Raw genomic sequence first — 14,729 nt, 5'->3', positions numbered from 1 at the left:
CCATAATTATAAAATAACCATCGCACATATAGTCATTTATCATAAATTAGCCAAATTGTCACGAATCCTCATAATAATGAATGTGTATATCATGACACTTTTACACGTTGTAAATGTTTCGCGAGGGCCCATTTCCTCAACTTAATTTGAATTGAAACATAGTTGACATATAATAGCAAAAGGGACAAAACAAATCTATATCTATATATAAAAGAGGAGAATTGAAAAGTGAGGTGGTATGTCTCTTTGGCCAAGAATCACATTTATTTTTTTTCTCAAATTTTTGGCTTTTTTCCTATTTTTCTCTATTTTGTGCTACACTAAAATATTCAAAAGTCACTTCTTAATTGTATTCTGTTAATTACACCTCCGTTAGACCGTTACTCATCTTCTCCCCAATTCTTTTTCAGTTTAGAAAGTCCAAAAGTCTCTATTACTAATTATCTAAATAATTTCACCTTCAATGACGACTACTATTATATATTTAACATGCCATCAATTCATGGGAAGAATATACAGATAGATCATAATCTTTTATCCCCAATCTTCATTTGTGCGTGGTGAGAATTCTCTTTATCATTCTCTACCAAATTTTTTTTGTCAGTTTGTCCCTATAGAATTGAGTTGATTTTTCTTATTTCAATTTACATAACTCGGTTACGATTTGTAGAAATGCTAATCTGTTTGCATACTGAATTGCTAAAGCTTTTGCCCTTTTTATGCCCCTTCTGTAATGGAAGGTGTTTTGTTATACAAACTTTTGATTTAGTTAGGATCATTATTTTTGTCTTTCCTTCTTCTTTTTTTTTTTTTTGGATTTTCCCTGAAGGAAATATAATAAATTGGAGCTTTTTGCTCAAAGCATGCACTCTTTTACCTTTCAGTGGCGTTACAAATTAGAGAACAAATTTGTCATTATTCATGCCATATTATTTAAAGAAGAATGAGATCATGCAGTCTTCCATTATTAAGGTTTGGGACGTTACCTTACAAACTGAAGGATTGCATAACAAGTAAATTTGGTGGTGTACGTTTCTAATATAAGTGATCCAAGATGTGATTAATAGTTTTTTTTTTGTGATATTCTTTAAGCAATTTATTGACGGTAATGTTAATGTATCTTTTTTATAATATATTTGAATGTTAAATTTAAATTTAGTACGTCTCTTCTGGAAATTGAAAGAAGAATACTATTAAATTTAACCCTTTATGACATGTTCTTTGTATCAATGTTTGTACGTACAAGCTCACCATACTTTACTTAGAGAATTGCAGGTCCTTTTAATTTCTCCTTCTTTGTTTTTCTTTACTTTACTTCTTTAGTACTGTACAAGGTCTTTTTCTTTCTTTTATCTTGCTATGAAACTTGAAAATCATGATGACTGAATATTTTGTCCCTGAGATATTTATTTAAAGTTCTTGGTTTTATTTCTTCGTTTTCCTTGCTTAATTATTTTTTTCTTTGTGGGAAAAAATGTGGGCCTTTTACGTGATTTTGTGGTAGAATTTTTCTCAGTATGAAGAATAATGCTTCGGTACTTGGCAGAAGAGCTGAAGTATAAATCTATTTAGGTAGGCTATATTTTAAGAAAATTAATACCGACTCATTCATTTGGTGGGCTGGTGCTAATTATCGTGGCTGCTAAAATACATAGTACTAGAAGTTGTTGATTCTGGTTCGTAATATGGTGGTTTATGGATTATGCCCAGTGAAAGATAAACTCCAATCATTCTGATGATTAAGGTGGAGACAGTTATGATTTTTATTGTTAACATTTTGAATTTTTAGTTGCCTTTGTGAAATGGAAATGAGAATGACGACGACCGCAATAATGTGCTATGATTCTAACAGAATTATGCAGGGTGAATGTCAAGTTTGCGATAACCGTTACGGTAACAATAATACAAGATTGTTCTTCTTTGTTCTTCCTAATTAATTACGTAATTCTTTTCATTTTCATTTGAATTTTATGATACAGTATTCACGGAGAAAGAGTAATGGATATGAACTAGAAGCACCAGACAATACCCATGGACAAGGATCTCCCCTGTTTAAGCCTATAGAAACTCCAATATAATATGAGTATCTTATCTGGAATTTGTTAAATTCATTAGAGCTTTTGCATACACTACCTTCGCATGCAGTGGCAAAGCCATGAAATTCAATAAGGGTGTTCAATTATGCAAGGGTGTTCGAAGTCTATTTTTTAATCAATAATAAGTAGTATTTTACCTTATACGTAGTATAATTTTTCGGCGAAAAGTGTTCAGTTGATTACCTTTGGGCCAACATAGCTTTCCATGTTCGCATGGAGACTGAAACTTAAAATTTGAGTCCAAGTTCATGTGAATACTCTTATGTTGAATTTATAAGAGGAACTTTTAAATAAAATGAGCAGATAATTTTTGAGAATTATGTAATTTTACTTATATAATTTAACGATTTTGAGGTATTATTTTTAGAGTTAAATATTTAGATTGGTTAGGAAAGCTGACCAGAAAGTTAGAGCAGAAGAAACGGAAGTGGGGAAAGAAGAAGAAAAACAAAAAAGGTAAAATAAAGGGAAAAGGAAAGAAAAAATAAAGATAAAAAAATTCCAAAAGATGTAGTTTAAAGCAAACATTTTCTTCAAATTACGTTCTTACTTTACCTTATTTTAAGAAAAACAAAAAATATTAGTGTACCTATATATATTGATTACACAAAAGTAGAAAGTTAGAGTTATATTTACAACTAAAGTTTTACAATATGGATTAGGAATTCCAATCCAAAAATATATAAACTTTAATTTTAACATATTTAATAATTGGGTATTATGAAAAATTATTTGTAAATTCAATGACATTTTTTTACATAAATTTATTAGTACCTAAATAATAATAGGATCATAAATTAATATTTATATCCAATGATCAATTCCAACAGAAAGCTAGTAAGACGAGACACACAAAGTGTAAAGTGTAAACTCCCCTCCGTGGCCCACAACGACTAATAATAGATAATGACCCATTCGCTTTTTTGTTTCTAAATATCTGCAAATAAAATGGATAAGGTGCATTCAATCAGAGGTTCACAAACACTTCACCCCTTCTCATAGTTACACCACTACTCCAGTTTGCTCCCAACAAACTGGAGCAAATATTCGAAGAATGATTCATCTAAAAGCAATTCACTCCCCTTTGACACCAAAGCAACATGCTCTTTTTAACAAAAATGGCCACTTCCAAAGGAAAAAACACCCCATTCTCTGCCTCTGCAAACCGAATGATTCAGATTCAGACGCTCCTCCTCCTCCACCTCCGCCTCAAGGAGACAGCCGTCAGCAGGAACTGCTTGCGAGGATTGCCCAGCTTCAAACTCAGAAAGTTCGTCTTACCGACTACTTAGACGAAAGATCTGCTTATCTGTCCCAGTTTGCTGAAGATGCCAATGCCGAGATTGACCAGATTGGTGAAAATGCCCTCAAAGAGCTTGATGAAGCTGGTGCAAGGGTCTGCACTCAACTGCATAACCAAATCATACAGAAAGTGGAGTTCAGTTTTCATCTCTCAATTACACAGTTCTTGATCTGTTCTTTTTTTCTTTCTTTGTGGAACAGATAATGGAAAATATAGAGAGCCGGATGCAAGCTTTTGAAGAATCAATAGAGTTAAACAAACAGGAGATCGAGGAGAACGAGAAGAAATTGGCGGACTTTGAGGGCCAAATGGAGGAAGAGAGAAATGAAGGGCTTTTCTTCAAGAACTTAGGGCAAAAACAATCAGTGGATAAAGCAAAAGCTAAGGAGGAAACGGACAAGATTAAGCAACTCAGTAAAGAAAATGCTGAGTCAAAGACTAGAAGGAATATCTACCTTGCACTTATCGGTCTTGTAGTAGTTGGGATTACGAATGCCTTAATCTCTTCACCTTCTGACTGGACAAAGAGTGCAGTTCTTGGAGCGATCTTGGTGGGTTTGCTTTCTCAAGTCATCTACGAGCAGAGTGTGTTATCAGAAACAGAAACAAAGCAAAAGCAGACATCTGAAGAAGAGAAAAAGTGAAATCCTCTCTTCCACTGATTGTACAGAAGAGCAAAATTTTAGATATTAATGTTGCATGAGTTATAACCTCGAAATAAAATGTTATTATTGGAGGCTGATATATCATGCCAACTTTTCTCTTGCATCAGCATATCCAAGTTTCATGGCAACTGTAACCACCAAAGTTGGATTCGTGTAGGATGCTTTATATTGATCAACAAAATAGGACATGTCAACTTTTACTTTCTAAAGGTGATGATAGAAGTCTGACAACTTTGAAATCTGAATATGAATATCGACAGCTTATCTCCAGCACAAAAGGAGAAGCTGTGATCAAAGTTTTCCTGATTTACTAATCCCTTAACGGATTGTGAATTCTATTCCCTCTATAATAATATAGCTATTTGGAATGGTGGATCCAGTGATGCCAAGTATTATACTTTTGTTTTACAATCTGATAGCAACTTTGTCTTTAAAATGTCAGTGAAGTAAAATCTGAGTCCAAATCTTTTCTTCCTAACTTAACCATTTAAGTCTTTCACATGCTCTCTAAGTTGAAAAGCTCTTAGCTTCTTTACAAAGATACAAACCAGTAGCAACTAAATGTTTTAGGTTAGTACTGATCCTCACTGGACAAGCAGGCAATCCATACATATTGGGTGAGATGGAGAGTGCAAGCACAATTTCCCCTCATGAAGTCCTCAAGGTCTAAAATTAAAACTGCGAAGTCCAACTGATCAAAGATTCCTGCTTGCATGAAACATCTAGGGTAGCACAATCAAGGGAAACAACTTCAAAATGGAGAGTATATATGTTTTTATGAACTATGAGAATCATAAAGAAACATCCCCTCCCCAATCACGCCAGGCAAAGGGCTCAATTCTGCCGTACACAATCAATTCTTCTGATGATATTTTTTGTTTTACCCAAATCCGTAGTTAGTAAAAGAAATCCAAGCACAGCAATACCTTAACCTTAAGAATATTTCATCCCAATAAATAGCCCGATTTTGTTGCACGAGCATTTCTGTTGCCTTTACTGTCCCCTCAATTTCTGCACCAGAAAGTTAAATGGAATATAGTTTAGTTGACATTACTAAACAAAAGCATAATAAAGCTTATCAGAATTGAGTTGGAGGCATAATTCTATCAAAATCCAGTATCTCAGAGAAATTTTCAACCACGTCTCAATTGCAAGGAATGCATTCAACCTGTATCAACCACAGAATCTTAAATCGCTTCTAAAAAAGACGCATGCTTGATTAGCAGAGCATTGCGCTTCTGATTGAATATCCCATTTCGCAAAATCATCTGATCAACTGAAGTTAGTAGAGAGCTTACTTACAGCTTAAAAAAAAGATTACCATATACAGGTCAGACAAACGTGCTTTGATAGTGAATAATAATCGCAACCCTGCAACCATGAAGATAAGCTTCTCTTAGTACACTGTGAGACTTCATATGCGGAAATGCAAATCTAGGTTACTGAAGGGCAACAGAAATGAAATTAGGACCTGATAACTTAAAGTGCGTGATTGAAATCATTAAACTTCAAGACCAGATAAGTATATTTAATTGATCGCAGGTGAAATACCTACTCAGAGCATCAATAAAGTAGAAATTGGCATCTGACACCCACCAGGTGCAACTTCAGCCATAAATAACAGCTCTGACAAGTATATTCCATGTAATCGCAGTTGGACGGATTTTCCTACTAAGAGCATCATTCAAGAATAAAATGGCATCTGACATTCTATGGCAAGAACAAAGCCCCTTAAGAGTAATATTATAAGAAATAATATCTGGCCGAAGCCCGCCTCTTAAAATGAGAGCCCAAACTGCTGAAGCATTTTTGCAGTCTCTAGCTTTATAAAATCCCTCCATAAGGGTGTTATATGTGACAAGATTCGGGAGACATTCCCATTGGCTCATTTTCAAAAAGAGCTGCGACGCGTTCTTAAGGTTACCAGCAGAGCAAAGGCCGTGAATTATAATGTTAACCATGGTCACATCGGGCTTGAATCCCTTGCTAACAACTTTACTCAATAACTTAAGGGCCAGGTCTAACTTTTTGCTCTGGCAAAGACCATCCATCAACAAGCTATATGTTATCATGTCTGGCGTCCACCCTTTTTGCAGCATGTCCTCCACAAGCTTATAGGCGTCACCAAATCTTTCAGCTTTGCATAACCCATCTATCAGCACGTTATAGGAGACTACCGTTGGCGAACAATTCATACTGCTCATTTCACCAAAAAATCTGAGTGCATCCTCAATTTTAGATGCTTTGATAAATCCATTGATTAGCGCATTGCAAACATGAGAACTTAGTTTACATCCCTGTTTAGCCATCAAATCAAACATAGCAGTTGCTTCATCCAATCTTCCTTCTTTGCACAACCCCTTAATGATTGATGAGTATGCATATGAATCCATGTTTTTTTCTCCTTCACTTTCAGCCTGCAAGACCTTCAAAGCCTTGTTCAGATACCCATTCTTACACAACCCATGAATTAGAATTCCATAAGATGATGAATTGGCAACAATACCATTCTCATTCATAAGCTTCCAAATAGAAATCGCCTCATCCACCATTCGATTCTCAAACAAACCTCTCATCAATATATTATAACTAGTGACGGTACGACAATCTTCCTTCCCCATCAGCTCCCACAACTCAAAACAATTTTTAATCTCCCCAGCCTTACAATAACCATTAAGCAATGCACCATATACCACTACATCAGGCGATAGCCCATTCTCAATCATTTCCTTAAAAATCCTCTCAGCCCCATCGACATTGCCCAATTCACACAAACCATGAATCAACGTACTACACGTGAACAAATCCATTCTTTGCTCATTTTTCTTCATCCTATCCCAAAGTTCCAATCCCTCATTAAACTTACCACACCTACATACACCATTAATCATCACATTATAGCTAACCACGTTCGGGTAAACATTCGACCCACTCACCAACCTCCCCCAAATCTTCATTCCACTATCATAATCACCATTTTTCAAAAACCCGTCAATTAAAATGTTATAACATATAACATCCGGATGCAACCCTCTTTCAAACATTTCATCAAACATCTTCAAGGCATTATCCAAACATCCACTCTTCACCAGCCCATTGATCAAAGTTCCATAACTATAAACATCGGGCTTCAAATTACTGTCCCACATCCAATCCAACAACTCTTTCGCCTTATCAAATTGCCTCCTTTTACAAGCAATTTTAATCAAAACGTTGTATGTTTCCAAATTCGGCGAAACTCTCATCGTTCCAAAGTTCTTATAAAACAAATCAGCTCTACTAAACTGATTAGAAACAACAAAAGCATTAAGCATTGTATTATAAGACCTAATCCAAGGTTCACAGCCAAAAATTTTCTTCATGTTCTGAAAAATTTCCATAGCTTTATCAACCATTAAATTCTTAGCATACCCTTTAATAACAGCTAATGCTACATCCTCAGAGCATAAACATTTCTGGGTTTGAATCATATCGACGATACGGTTCATGTGAGGGATGCATCTTGGATCGGAAGAAAGGGAAAGTTTGCGGAGAATATGGTGATAGATAATGGCGTCGTGAGTGTAATTTGGATGTTGTGAAGCTATGTCGAATAAGGAGAGAGATGTGTTGAGGTTTTTTGAAGATTTGAGGAGTTTTAAGAGGGATTTTGGGGTAAGCTTTTTGGGTAACATAGCTGCCATGAGTTGAGGGAGTATGATGGGTTTGATTTTTGCGTCTCATTGTTGCATTCTTAGCATTGATATTCAGTAGTCTGAAGCAAAGACAGAAGAAATCTTTACCGCCTGCGCTGATTTCTGGTTTTCATAACACTTTCATTTTGCTCTTTCAGCTGCGAGAATTTTACTTTGCAGAAAGTGTAGCGGCGGCAACCTATATATAATGCGTATAACAATACGAACTCTGGTCTTTCATAAGTCATAACTTTCATTTTACTTATTTTATACAGTAATGAATTGCTTAAAGATGGTCTTAATTTTATTTTTTATTTTTTATTTTTTTTACGTTATCTCACTTTTAGGGCTTGTTTGAAGGGTTGTTACGTGTTGTATTATATCGTATTATTACTTCAAATATGATGTTTGTTTTAATTATTACTTAAAGTTTATTGCATCATATCGTTAAATCTATCGTTACGTAATGATGAAATGTGTCACTTTATGTAACAACTGATTTGGTGTGGTCGCATCGTTACCTTTTTTTTCTCATATCTTGCCCTTCATTATTAATAAATAATTTTATTTTACCATTTACCCTACCTTTTTATATAATAATTCTACCCCGCATCATAATTTTTCTTTATAATATTGCAAGATTATTCTTCATATAGCTGGTGTGTGATATTATAAAACGACGGCAAACAATACAATCTATCCAAATATTATATTCATCAAACGGTATAATACAATACAATACTATACTATATATTATGAAACAAAACAATGTGTAACAACCATCCAAATAGACAATCAACAATTTATAATTTAGAGGCTTCATACTTACTTTGACAACTATATCTGTTCTCCTTGCCGAGGGATTGCAGATTGCTGATCAAAGAAGACTCATACCACTTGAAATCAACACATACTCGATTGAGGTAATAAGAATACTTAACTCGGGTAATCATGTATTTGACCCAATTATTTTTAAATACAGGTCAATCATCCTAAGACTAAGAAACGTGGTGATGAAGCACAGCTATAGGAAGACGAACAAAGTAGCTTAACTAATGGCAATGGAGGGTGCAAGCAAAGATTTTTTTTGGTAACACAAGATATGTGACAGTTCCTGTTACATCTCACGTTTTCGTACGTAAAAATTTCGTCGTAAGTTAATCGACGTAGACTCGGGGATGAGATTATCTTGAGGTTATAAGTATTTATGCTATTTATAACAAGCGATAAGTAAGTGCCGTGAAGGTTAAAAGGTAAACGAATCAAAGAAAATGAGTTTCGTTGAAGGTTGTCGATTTGGGATAAAATACAGTCCGAGCTATAATACCCGATATTTATGGACTAGTGTCATACAAGGTACTACATGACCGTAACAGTAAGGTGTATAATGTATGTTAAAAATGAATAGTATTTTAAGTAAGCTGAGATAATTCTTAATTATATAAAAAATTGATTAATTATTGGATAATAAAATATTAACTAATTAACTAATGAGTTATGGATAAAGATTAAAACCATCCCACCCCCACCCCACGTGGCAGCAAACCACTACCAAACCATATGACTCTTAATCATTATGGATTAGGTGGCAATTAATTCAACATAGGGCCTTATAACTCAAAGATAGATACGTCTCTTTCTTTAACAACAATTTAATGAATAACAAGGACTCTAATTCAAACATTAGCTTCATTTGGCTTCAATCCAATCCTTTATAACTTTCTTCCTAATTCAAAGCTTGCAAAACAAATGTTAACCTCAATCCAATGAGATTTCAACGCAATTTCTTGAAACAAAATTTCCAACGAGAATTCTTAACACCTTAGCAACGTGAGATTTTGTAATTCTAAAGGAGTACGGTGCAATTTTTTCCAAGAATATCATACGGCTTTTTCCCTACTCCGGGTATGTTAAGGTTATCTCTTCTTTCTTTTTGGGATGATCTATACAACACAAGCGAAATGAGCAAATGCACAACTTTTATAAATTACTCTATTCGTAAAAATACTAGACATGTGTATATTCTTACTCTCCCATAAGTCTTATATTCTATCGTCTGTTCATGGGTCTCAGAAAATATGTAAGTTGATCAAGTTTACTTCATGATATTACAAATTCTTTGAGAAATACAAACATTTCATATTTTCCGTCTTTTAAGAATATGAATTGTGCAAGTACATGGCCAAACCTTGCAGAGCACTAGATATTCAGCAGTATGCGGGATTTTGTATACATTATGTCAATTTACTATCATTATTTGGGTTGTATATCATATGTATTTGAATTGGAGATCGTAGAAATTCTAAAACTCTATTTCTTGGCTTAAAGAAATATTCATTTTGCAATATTATAAAAGTTAAAGTTAGCAGTTTCAAAATATTTTTCCCTAATTTTTTCAAATGATATCTACATTTTTTTGCTAAAACTTCTCCATATATTATTTTCTATTCATTATTATTGGGAGAATAGTAGGTAAAATATCCAAATGTACATTTTTTTATTACCTAGATTCTTGTCCTCCATATGTAGGAATAATGGTTAAGGTTAGTGTGGAGATTGGTGCATTGAAATTCTTAATTAGCTTTACCATATTGCACTTGTAGTAGGCAAGTAATTAATACTTAGCTTATTAGTAACTTACTTTAATTTCAATTCTCAAGTAGTTCGATAATGGTCTTATGACATTTCGAAAAATTTTATTGACATACTTCTCATGCATTGCATTCGTTTATACATGTACATTGACCCATAACCATACGACATTATATACGCGTATATATGTATATATATATATATATATATGGATATGGGAAAAGGTTATGGCGTTATATACGCACCACCACCTGATCAGCTGGTATACGTTGATAATGTTGACCACAGTGGCCGAGATGATATGATGGGATGCCCTCAGAGGCTCGATGATGTTATGTACACCTATACCTATGCATGACACGACATTTACACGCACGTTCATGACATTATAAATATTTAGGGATTTACAAAGTTATTTAGACTTACGGGCGGAATTCCTTATTCCATGTTTCATCTATATCTCTTATGTACTGATTTTCATGCTTCACATACTCAGTACATTATTCGTACTGATGCCTTATTTCTTGGGGCCTGCGTTTCATGCCCGCAGGTGCAGGTAGACAGTCTGACGGTCCCCCTTCTTAGGATCCTTAATCAGCGAGAGTTGGTGTGCTCCATTTGATCCGGAGCTGTTTTGGATTTTAGTACGATATGTTTGTATACATATATGAGTACGACCAGGTCCAATCCAGCCCTTGTACAGTTATATTTTCTATTAGAGGTCTGTAGACAGTATGTATAGTTGGATAGTATGTGGCCTTGTCGGCTTCCAATTTTGGATATGCAGTTGTCTATAGCAGACTTGTCGGCTCGCCCTATGTATTTTGCACAGATATGTATATATGTCTTTTGGACAGATTTCCTCACGTATGCTATTCTCATAGTTCAGCAGATGTTATTCATGACTATATCTTAGACGCATGCTTAAGGGTGTTCGACAGCTAAGACTCGGACACTCATCATGGCCCATGGGTTTGGGTCGTGATAAAAGTAGTATCAGAGCAATTTTATCCTAGGGTTGTCTACATAACATGTCTCGTAGAGTCTTATTTGTGGGTGTGTTGTGCACCACACTTATAAACAGAAGGATACGAGATATTTAGGATGGTTACTTTCCTTCTAATCCAGATTGTGTGATAGAACTGAGTCATAAGTATCTGCTCCTATAATTAATTATAATTTTTGTGATGCTTATTACTACTAAACAACGGGCGCAAGCCGCTAACATGGGTCAGAAGGCTACGAAGGTGTTAGAAGGAGGTATAAGTTACACTATGGAGTCAGATCCCACGGAGATCATGGGTTCTATCGAGGATGATCCATCCGAGGATCCATTTGAGTCATCCATTCGAGTAGTTTCGATTTAGCCGGCAGCAGATAAGGTGAGAGGAGTTCCGACCTCATCAAGGCCCTTAGTTTCATTAGCAGAGCCCATTGATCAGGGTATAAGGGGAGTGGTGCGTGGATTGGAGCAACCGGGTTCCCTTCAGCCTTTAAACTATGTCAGGGTATTTGCGGACACCAGCTCTTCTGAGGTTCCAGATAGTCCACAGTCTTGGGAGTCCGTCAATCAAGGTTCGTCTGTGTATGTTATGGGATATACAGAGGAAGAGGATAGTAATCGGGCCAAGAGGAGGAAGGTAACTGATAAGGATATGAAGATTCTGCTTCGAAGTGTGTCTGATCGAGGCTCTCATATAGGGCGAGGCAAGGACCATCTACTATAGACTTCCTCCAGATGTCAGCTTTTAGTTGGTGAGCTCCACTTCTTCTTGGAGTATTACCAAGTCAGGGTTCTGGATATGTTAGGTTATTTTATGAGGACGTAGGGAGCCCTGTCCCGACTTGTATATATTATTGTTATGTTTACTTAGAGGTTTTGCAGATAGTATCCTGTATATAGTTTTGGGTATGACATGTCTACGGCCTTGTCGGACCTTATGCATTTATATAAACTTTTTCTTGCTTTGAATGAGTTCCACGAATTAAGTCCTAATATTGTTACGTATATATAGATGTGGCCCGTTATGACCTGTGATAAGTTTGATAACAAATAAGGATGAGGTACGTGGCGCTTGGTTGGGTAGAATTTGATATTATAATAGGTATGGATTGATTGGCTTCTTGTTATGCTAACGTTGATTATAGATCAAAGTTGGTTCGATTCTAATTTCTAGGAGATCCTGTTTTTGGAGTAGAAAGGTAATACAACATCGCTGAAAGGTAGATTTATCTCCTATCTTAAGGCAAGGAAGATGATCAGAAAAGGTTATGATTATCACTTAGTTCGGGTAAAGACTGCGAAAGTAGAGTCACCAACCATTCAGTCCATCCTTGTAGTTAATAAGTTTCCCGATGTTTTTTCCGATGAGCTTATGGGTCTTCCGCTAGAGTGAGAAATTGAGTTTACTATTGACCTACTACTAGATACTCATCCAACATCTATTCCTCTCTATAGAATGGCCCCCGCAGAGCTGAAAGAGTTAAAGGAACAACTAAAGGACTTGCTTGAAAAAGGCTTTATCATACCTAGCACATCACTGTGGGGAGCGCCGGTGTTATTTGTGAGGAAGAAAGATGGTTCCTTACGGATGTGTATTGATTATAGACAGTTGAATAAGGTGACGATCAAGAATAAGTACTCACTCCCAAGGATTAATGATTTAATTGATCAGTTGGAAGGTGACAAGTGTTTCTTAAAGATAAACTAGAGGTCCGGGTACCATCAGGTAAGGGTTAAGGAGAAAGATATTCCCGAGGCAGCATTCAGGACCAGATACGGGCAGTTTGAGTTTCGTGTTATGTCATTCGGTTTGACTAATGCCCTAGCAGTATTCATGGATTCGATGAACCATGTGTTCAATCCCTTTCTAGATTTGTTTGTGATTGTATTTATCAATGATATATTGTTTTATTCTCATTCAGAGACTGGACATACGGATCATTTGCGTACTGTGCTCAAGGTTCTACAGAAAGGGAAGTTGTATGCAAAATTCTCTAAATGTGAATTTTGGTTGAACTCTATAGCTTTCCTTGGGCATATCATTTTGGGTGAAGGTATCCGGGTTGATACACAAAAGATTGAGGCAGTAAAGACTTGGCCTAGACCCATGACACCGACGGAGGTTCATAACTTTCTCAGTTTGGTAGATTATTACACAAGACTTGTAAAGGGATTTTCTTCTCTTTTAGCACATTTAACAAGAGTGGTATGTGATGTCTCGCTTAATGGTCCAGAATAACATAAGGAAATCTATGGTGCAAGCAAGTTAAAGGAAGGTTGCGAATAAGTATAAATAAAGAGGTGTAAGTCACAAGCTAAAGTATAGTAGAGCAACAAGGTTTTAGGAAGACAGGAGTAAGGATAAGAAAAGGTGAGCGAGAAGGTGACGAGAATGGATAAGTCCTTGGGATTAAGCCCATGAAAATAAGAGAGCTTATGGTTTCTCTAAGTCATAGAAAGCTCAGTATAGCCTGAATGAACTCAAAAGAGTCTAAGACCAGTAGTATTTAGAAGAGATGAAATGTTGCCCTGGTAGTGGAATAAAGGCGTAATTGTGATAAATAAAAGATGATGTTTGGGCTTTCAAAAGGAGGAATTTCATGAATTGTAAAATATTAGAATACCCATATAAGTTGACTCAGAAGGGAGCTAAGTTTCAGTGGACTGATTCTTGCGAACGGAGTTTCCAGGCATTAAAGGATAGACTAATTTCAGCACTGGTTCTAACGCTTCCAGAAGGGACTGATGGTTATGTTATCTATTGTGACGCTAGCGTTGGATTGGGTTGTGTACTGATGCAGCATGGTAAGGTTGTAGCTTATGCTTCTAGACAACTAAGAAAGCACGAGAAGAATTACCCGACCCACGATTTAGAGTTAGCCGCAATGATTCATACACTAAAGATATGGAGGCACTACTTGTATGGCATTCATGTTGATATCTATATGGATCATAAAAGCCTCTTGTATATCTTCAAGTAAAAGGAATTGAATTTACGTCAAAGGAGATGGTTTGAGCTACTTAAAGATTATGACGTTGATATTTTATACCATCCAGGAAAGGCGAATGTGGTAGTCGACGCCCTCAGCCTAAGATCTATAGGTAGCCTATCATATTTACAGCTAGAGAAGAGGGGAATAGCCCATGAGATTCATCAATTAGCTAGTCTCGGAGTTCAATTACGGGACTTAGGTGATATTGGAATTACTATTCAGGATATGTCAATATCCTCTTTAGTAACTGAAGTGAAGAAACACCAGTATGAGGATCTTGTGTTAGTTCATTGTAGGGAACCACCCCTCAGAAGGAGAATATACTGTTTGAGATTACAGAAGATGGGATCCTTGTCACGACCCAAGTTCGCCCTCCGTGAACTGTCGTGACGGCACCTGGTCT

General features: G+C 35.9%; 2 protein-coding genes across 13 annotated transcripts; one reads left to right on the top strand and one right to left on the bottom strand.

Moving 5' to 3' along the window:
* Positions 1–3,034: 3,034 nt before the first annotated feature.
* On the bottom strand, positions 3,035–7,979 carry LOC107779460 (uncharacterized). 12 transcript variants are annotated; one of them, XM_075222780.1, is made up of 5 exons: positions 5,616–7,979; positions 5,386–5,435; positions 4,991–5,075; positions 3,855–3,973; positions 3,035–3,504 (listed from the first exon to the last, which is right to left on the bottom strand). In XM_075222780.1, exon 1 carries the CDS (start codon positions 7,745–7,747, stop codon positions 5,672–5,674), a length of 2,076 nt encoding a protein of 691 aa, XP_075078881.1. In that variant the 5' UTR covers positions 7,748–7,979; the 3' UTR covers positions 3,035–3,504; positions 3,855–3,973; positions 4,991–5,075; positions 5,386–5,435; positions 5,616–5,671. The 12 variants fall into 12 exon arrangements, with proteins under 12 accessions (XP_075078881.1, XP_075078880.1, XP_016455388.2 ...); XM_075222779.1 differs by having other exon boundaries at positions 5,367–5,435; positions 5,616–7,962; XM_016599902.2 differs by having other exon boundaries at positions 5,620–7,962.
* On the top strand, positions 3,151–4,143 carry LOC107779462 (uncharacterized). The gene is made up of 2 exons (XM_016599906.2): positions 3,151–3,492; positions 3,600–4,143. Exons 1-2 carry the CDS (start codon positions 3,151–3,153, stop codon positions 4,041–4,043), a joined length of 786 nt encoding a protein of 261 aa, XP_016455392.1. The 3' UTR covers positions 4,044–4,143.
* Positions 7,980–14,729: the final 6,750 nt, after the last annotated feature.

This window comes from Nicotiana tabacum, chromosome 10 (assembly GCF_000715075.1).
Source record: "Nicotiana tabacum cultivar K326 chromosome 10, ASM71507v2, whole genome shotgun sequence".
Classification (NCBI taxonomy): domain Eukaryota; kingdom Viridiplantae; phylum Streptophyta; class Magnoliopsida; order Solanales; family Solanaceae; genus Nicotiana; species Nicotiana tabacum.
This window is presented reverse-complemented; position numbering and strand designations above follow the sequence as displayed.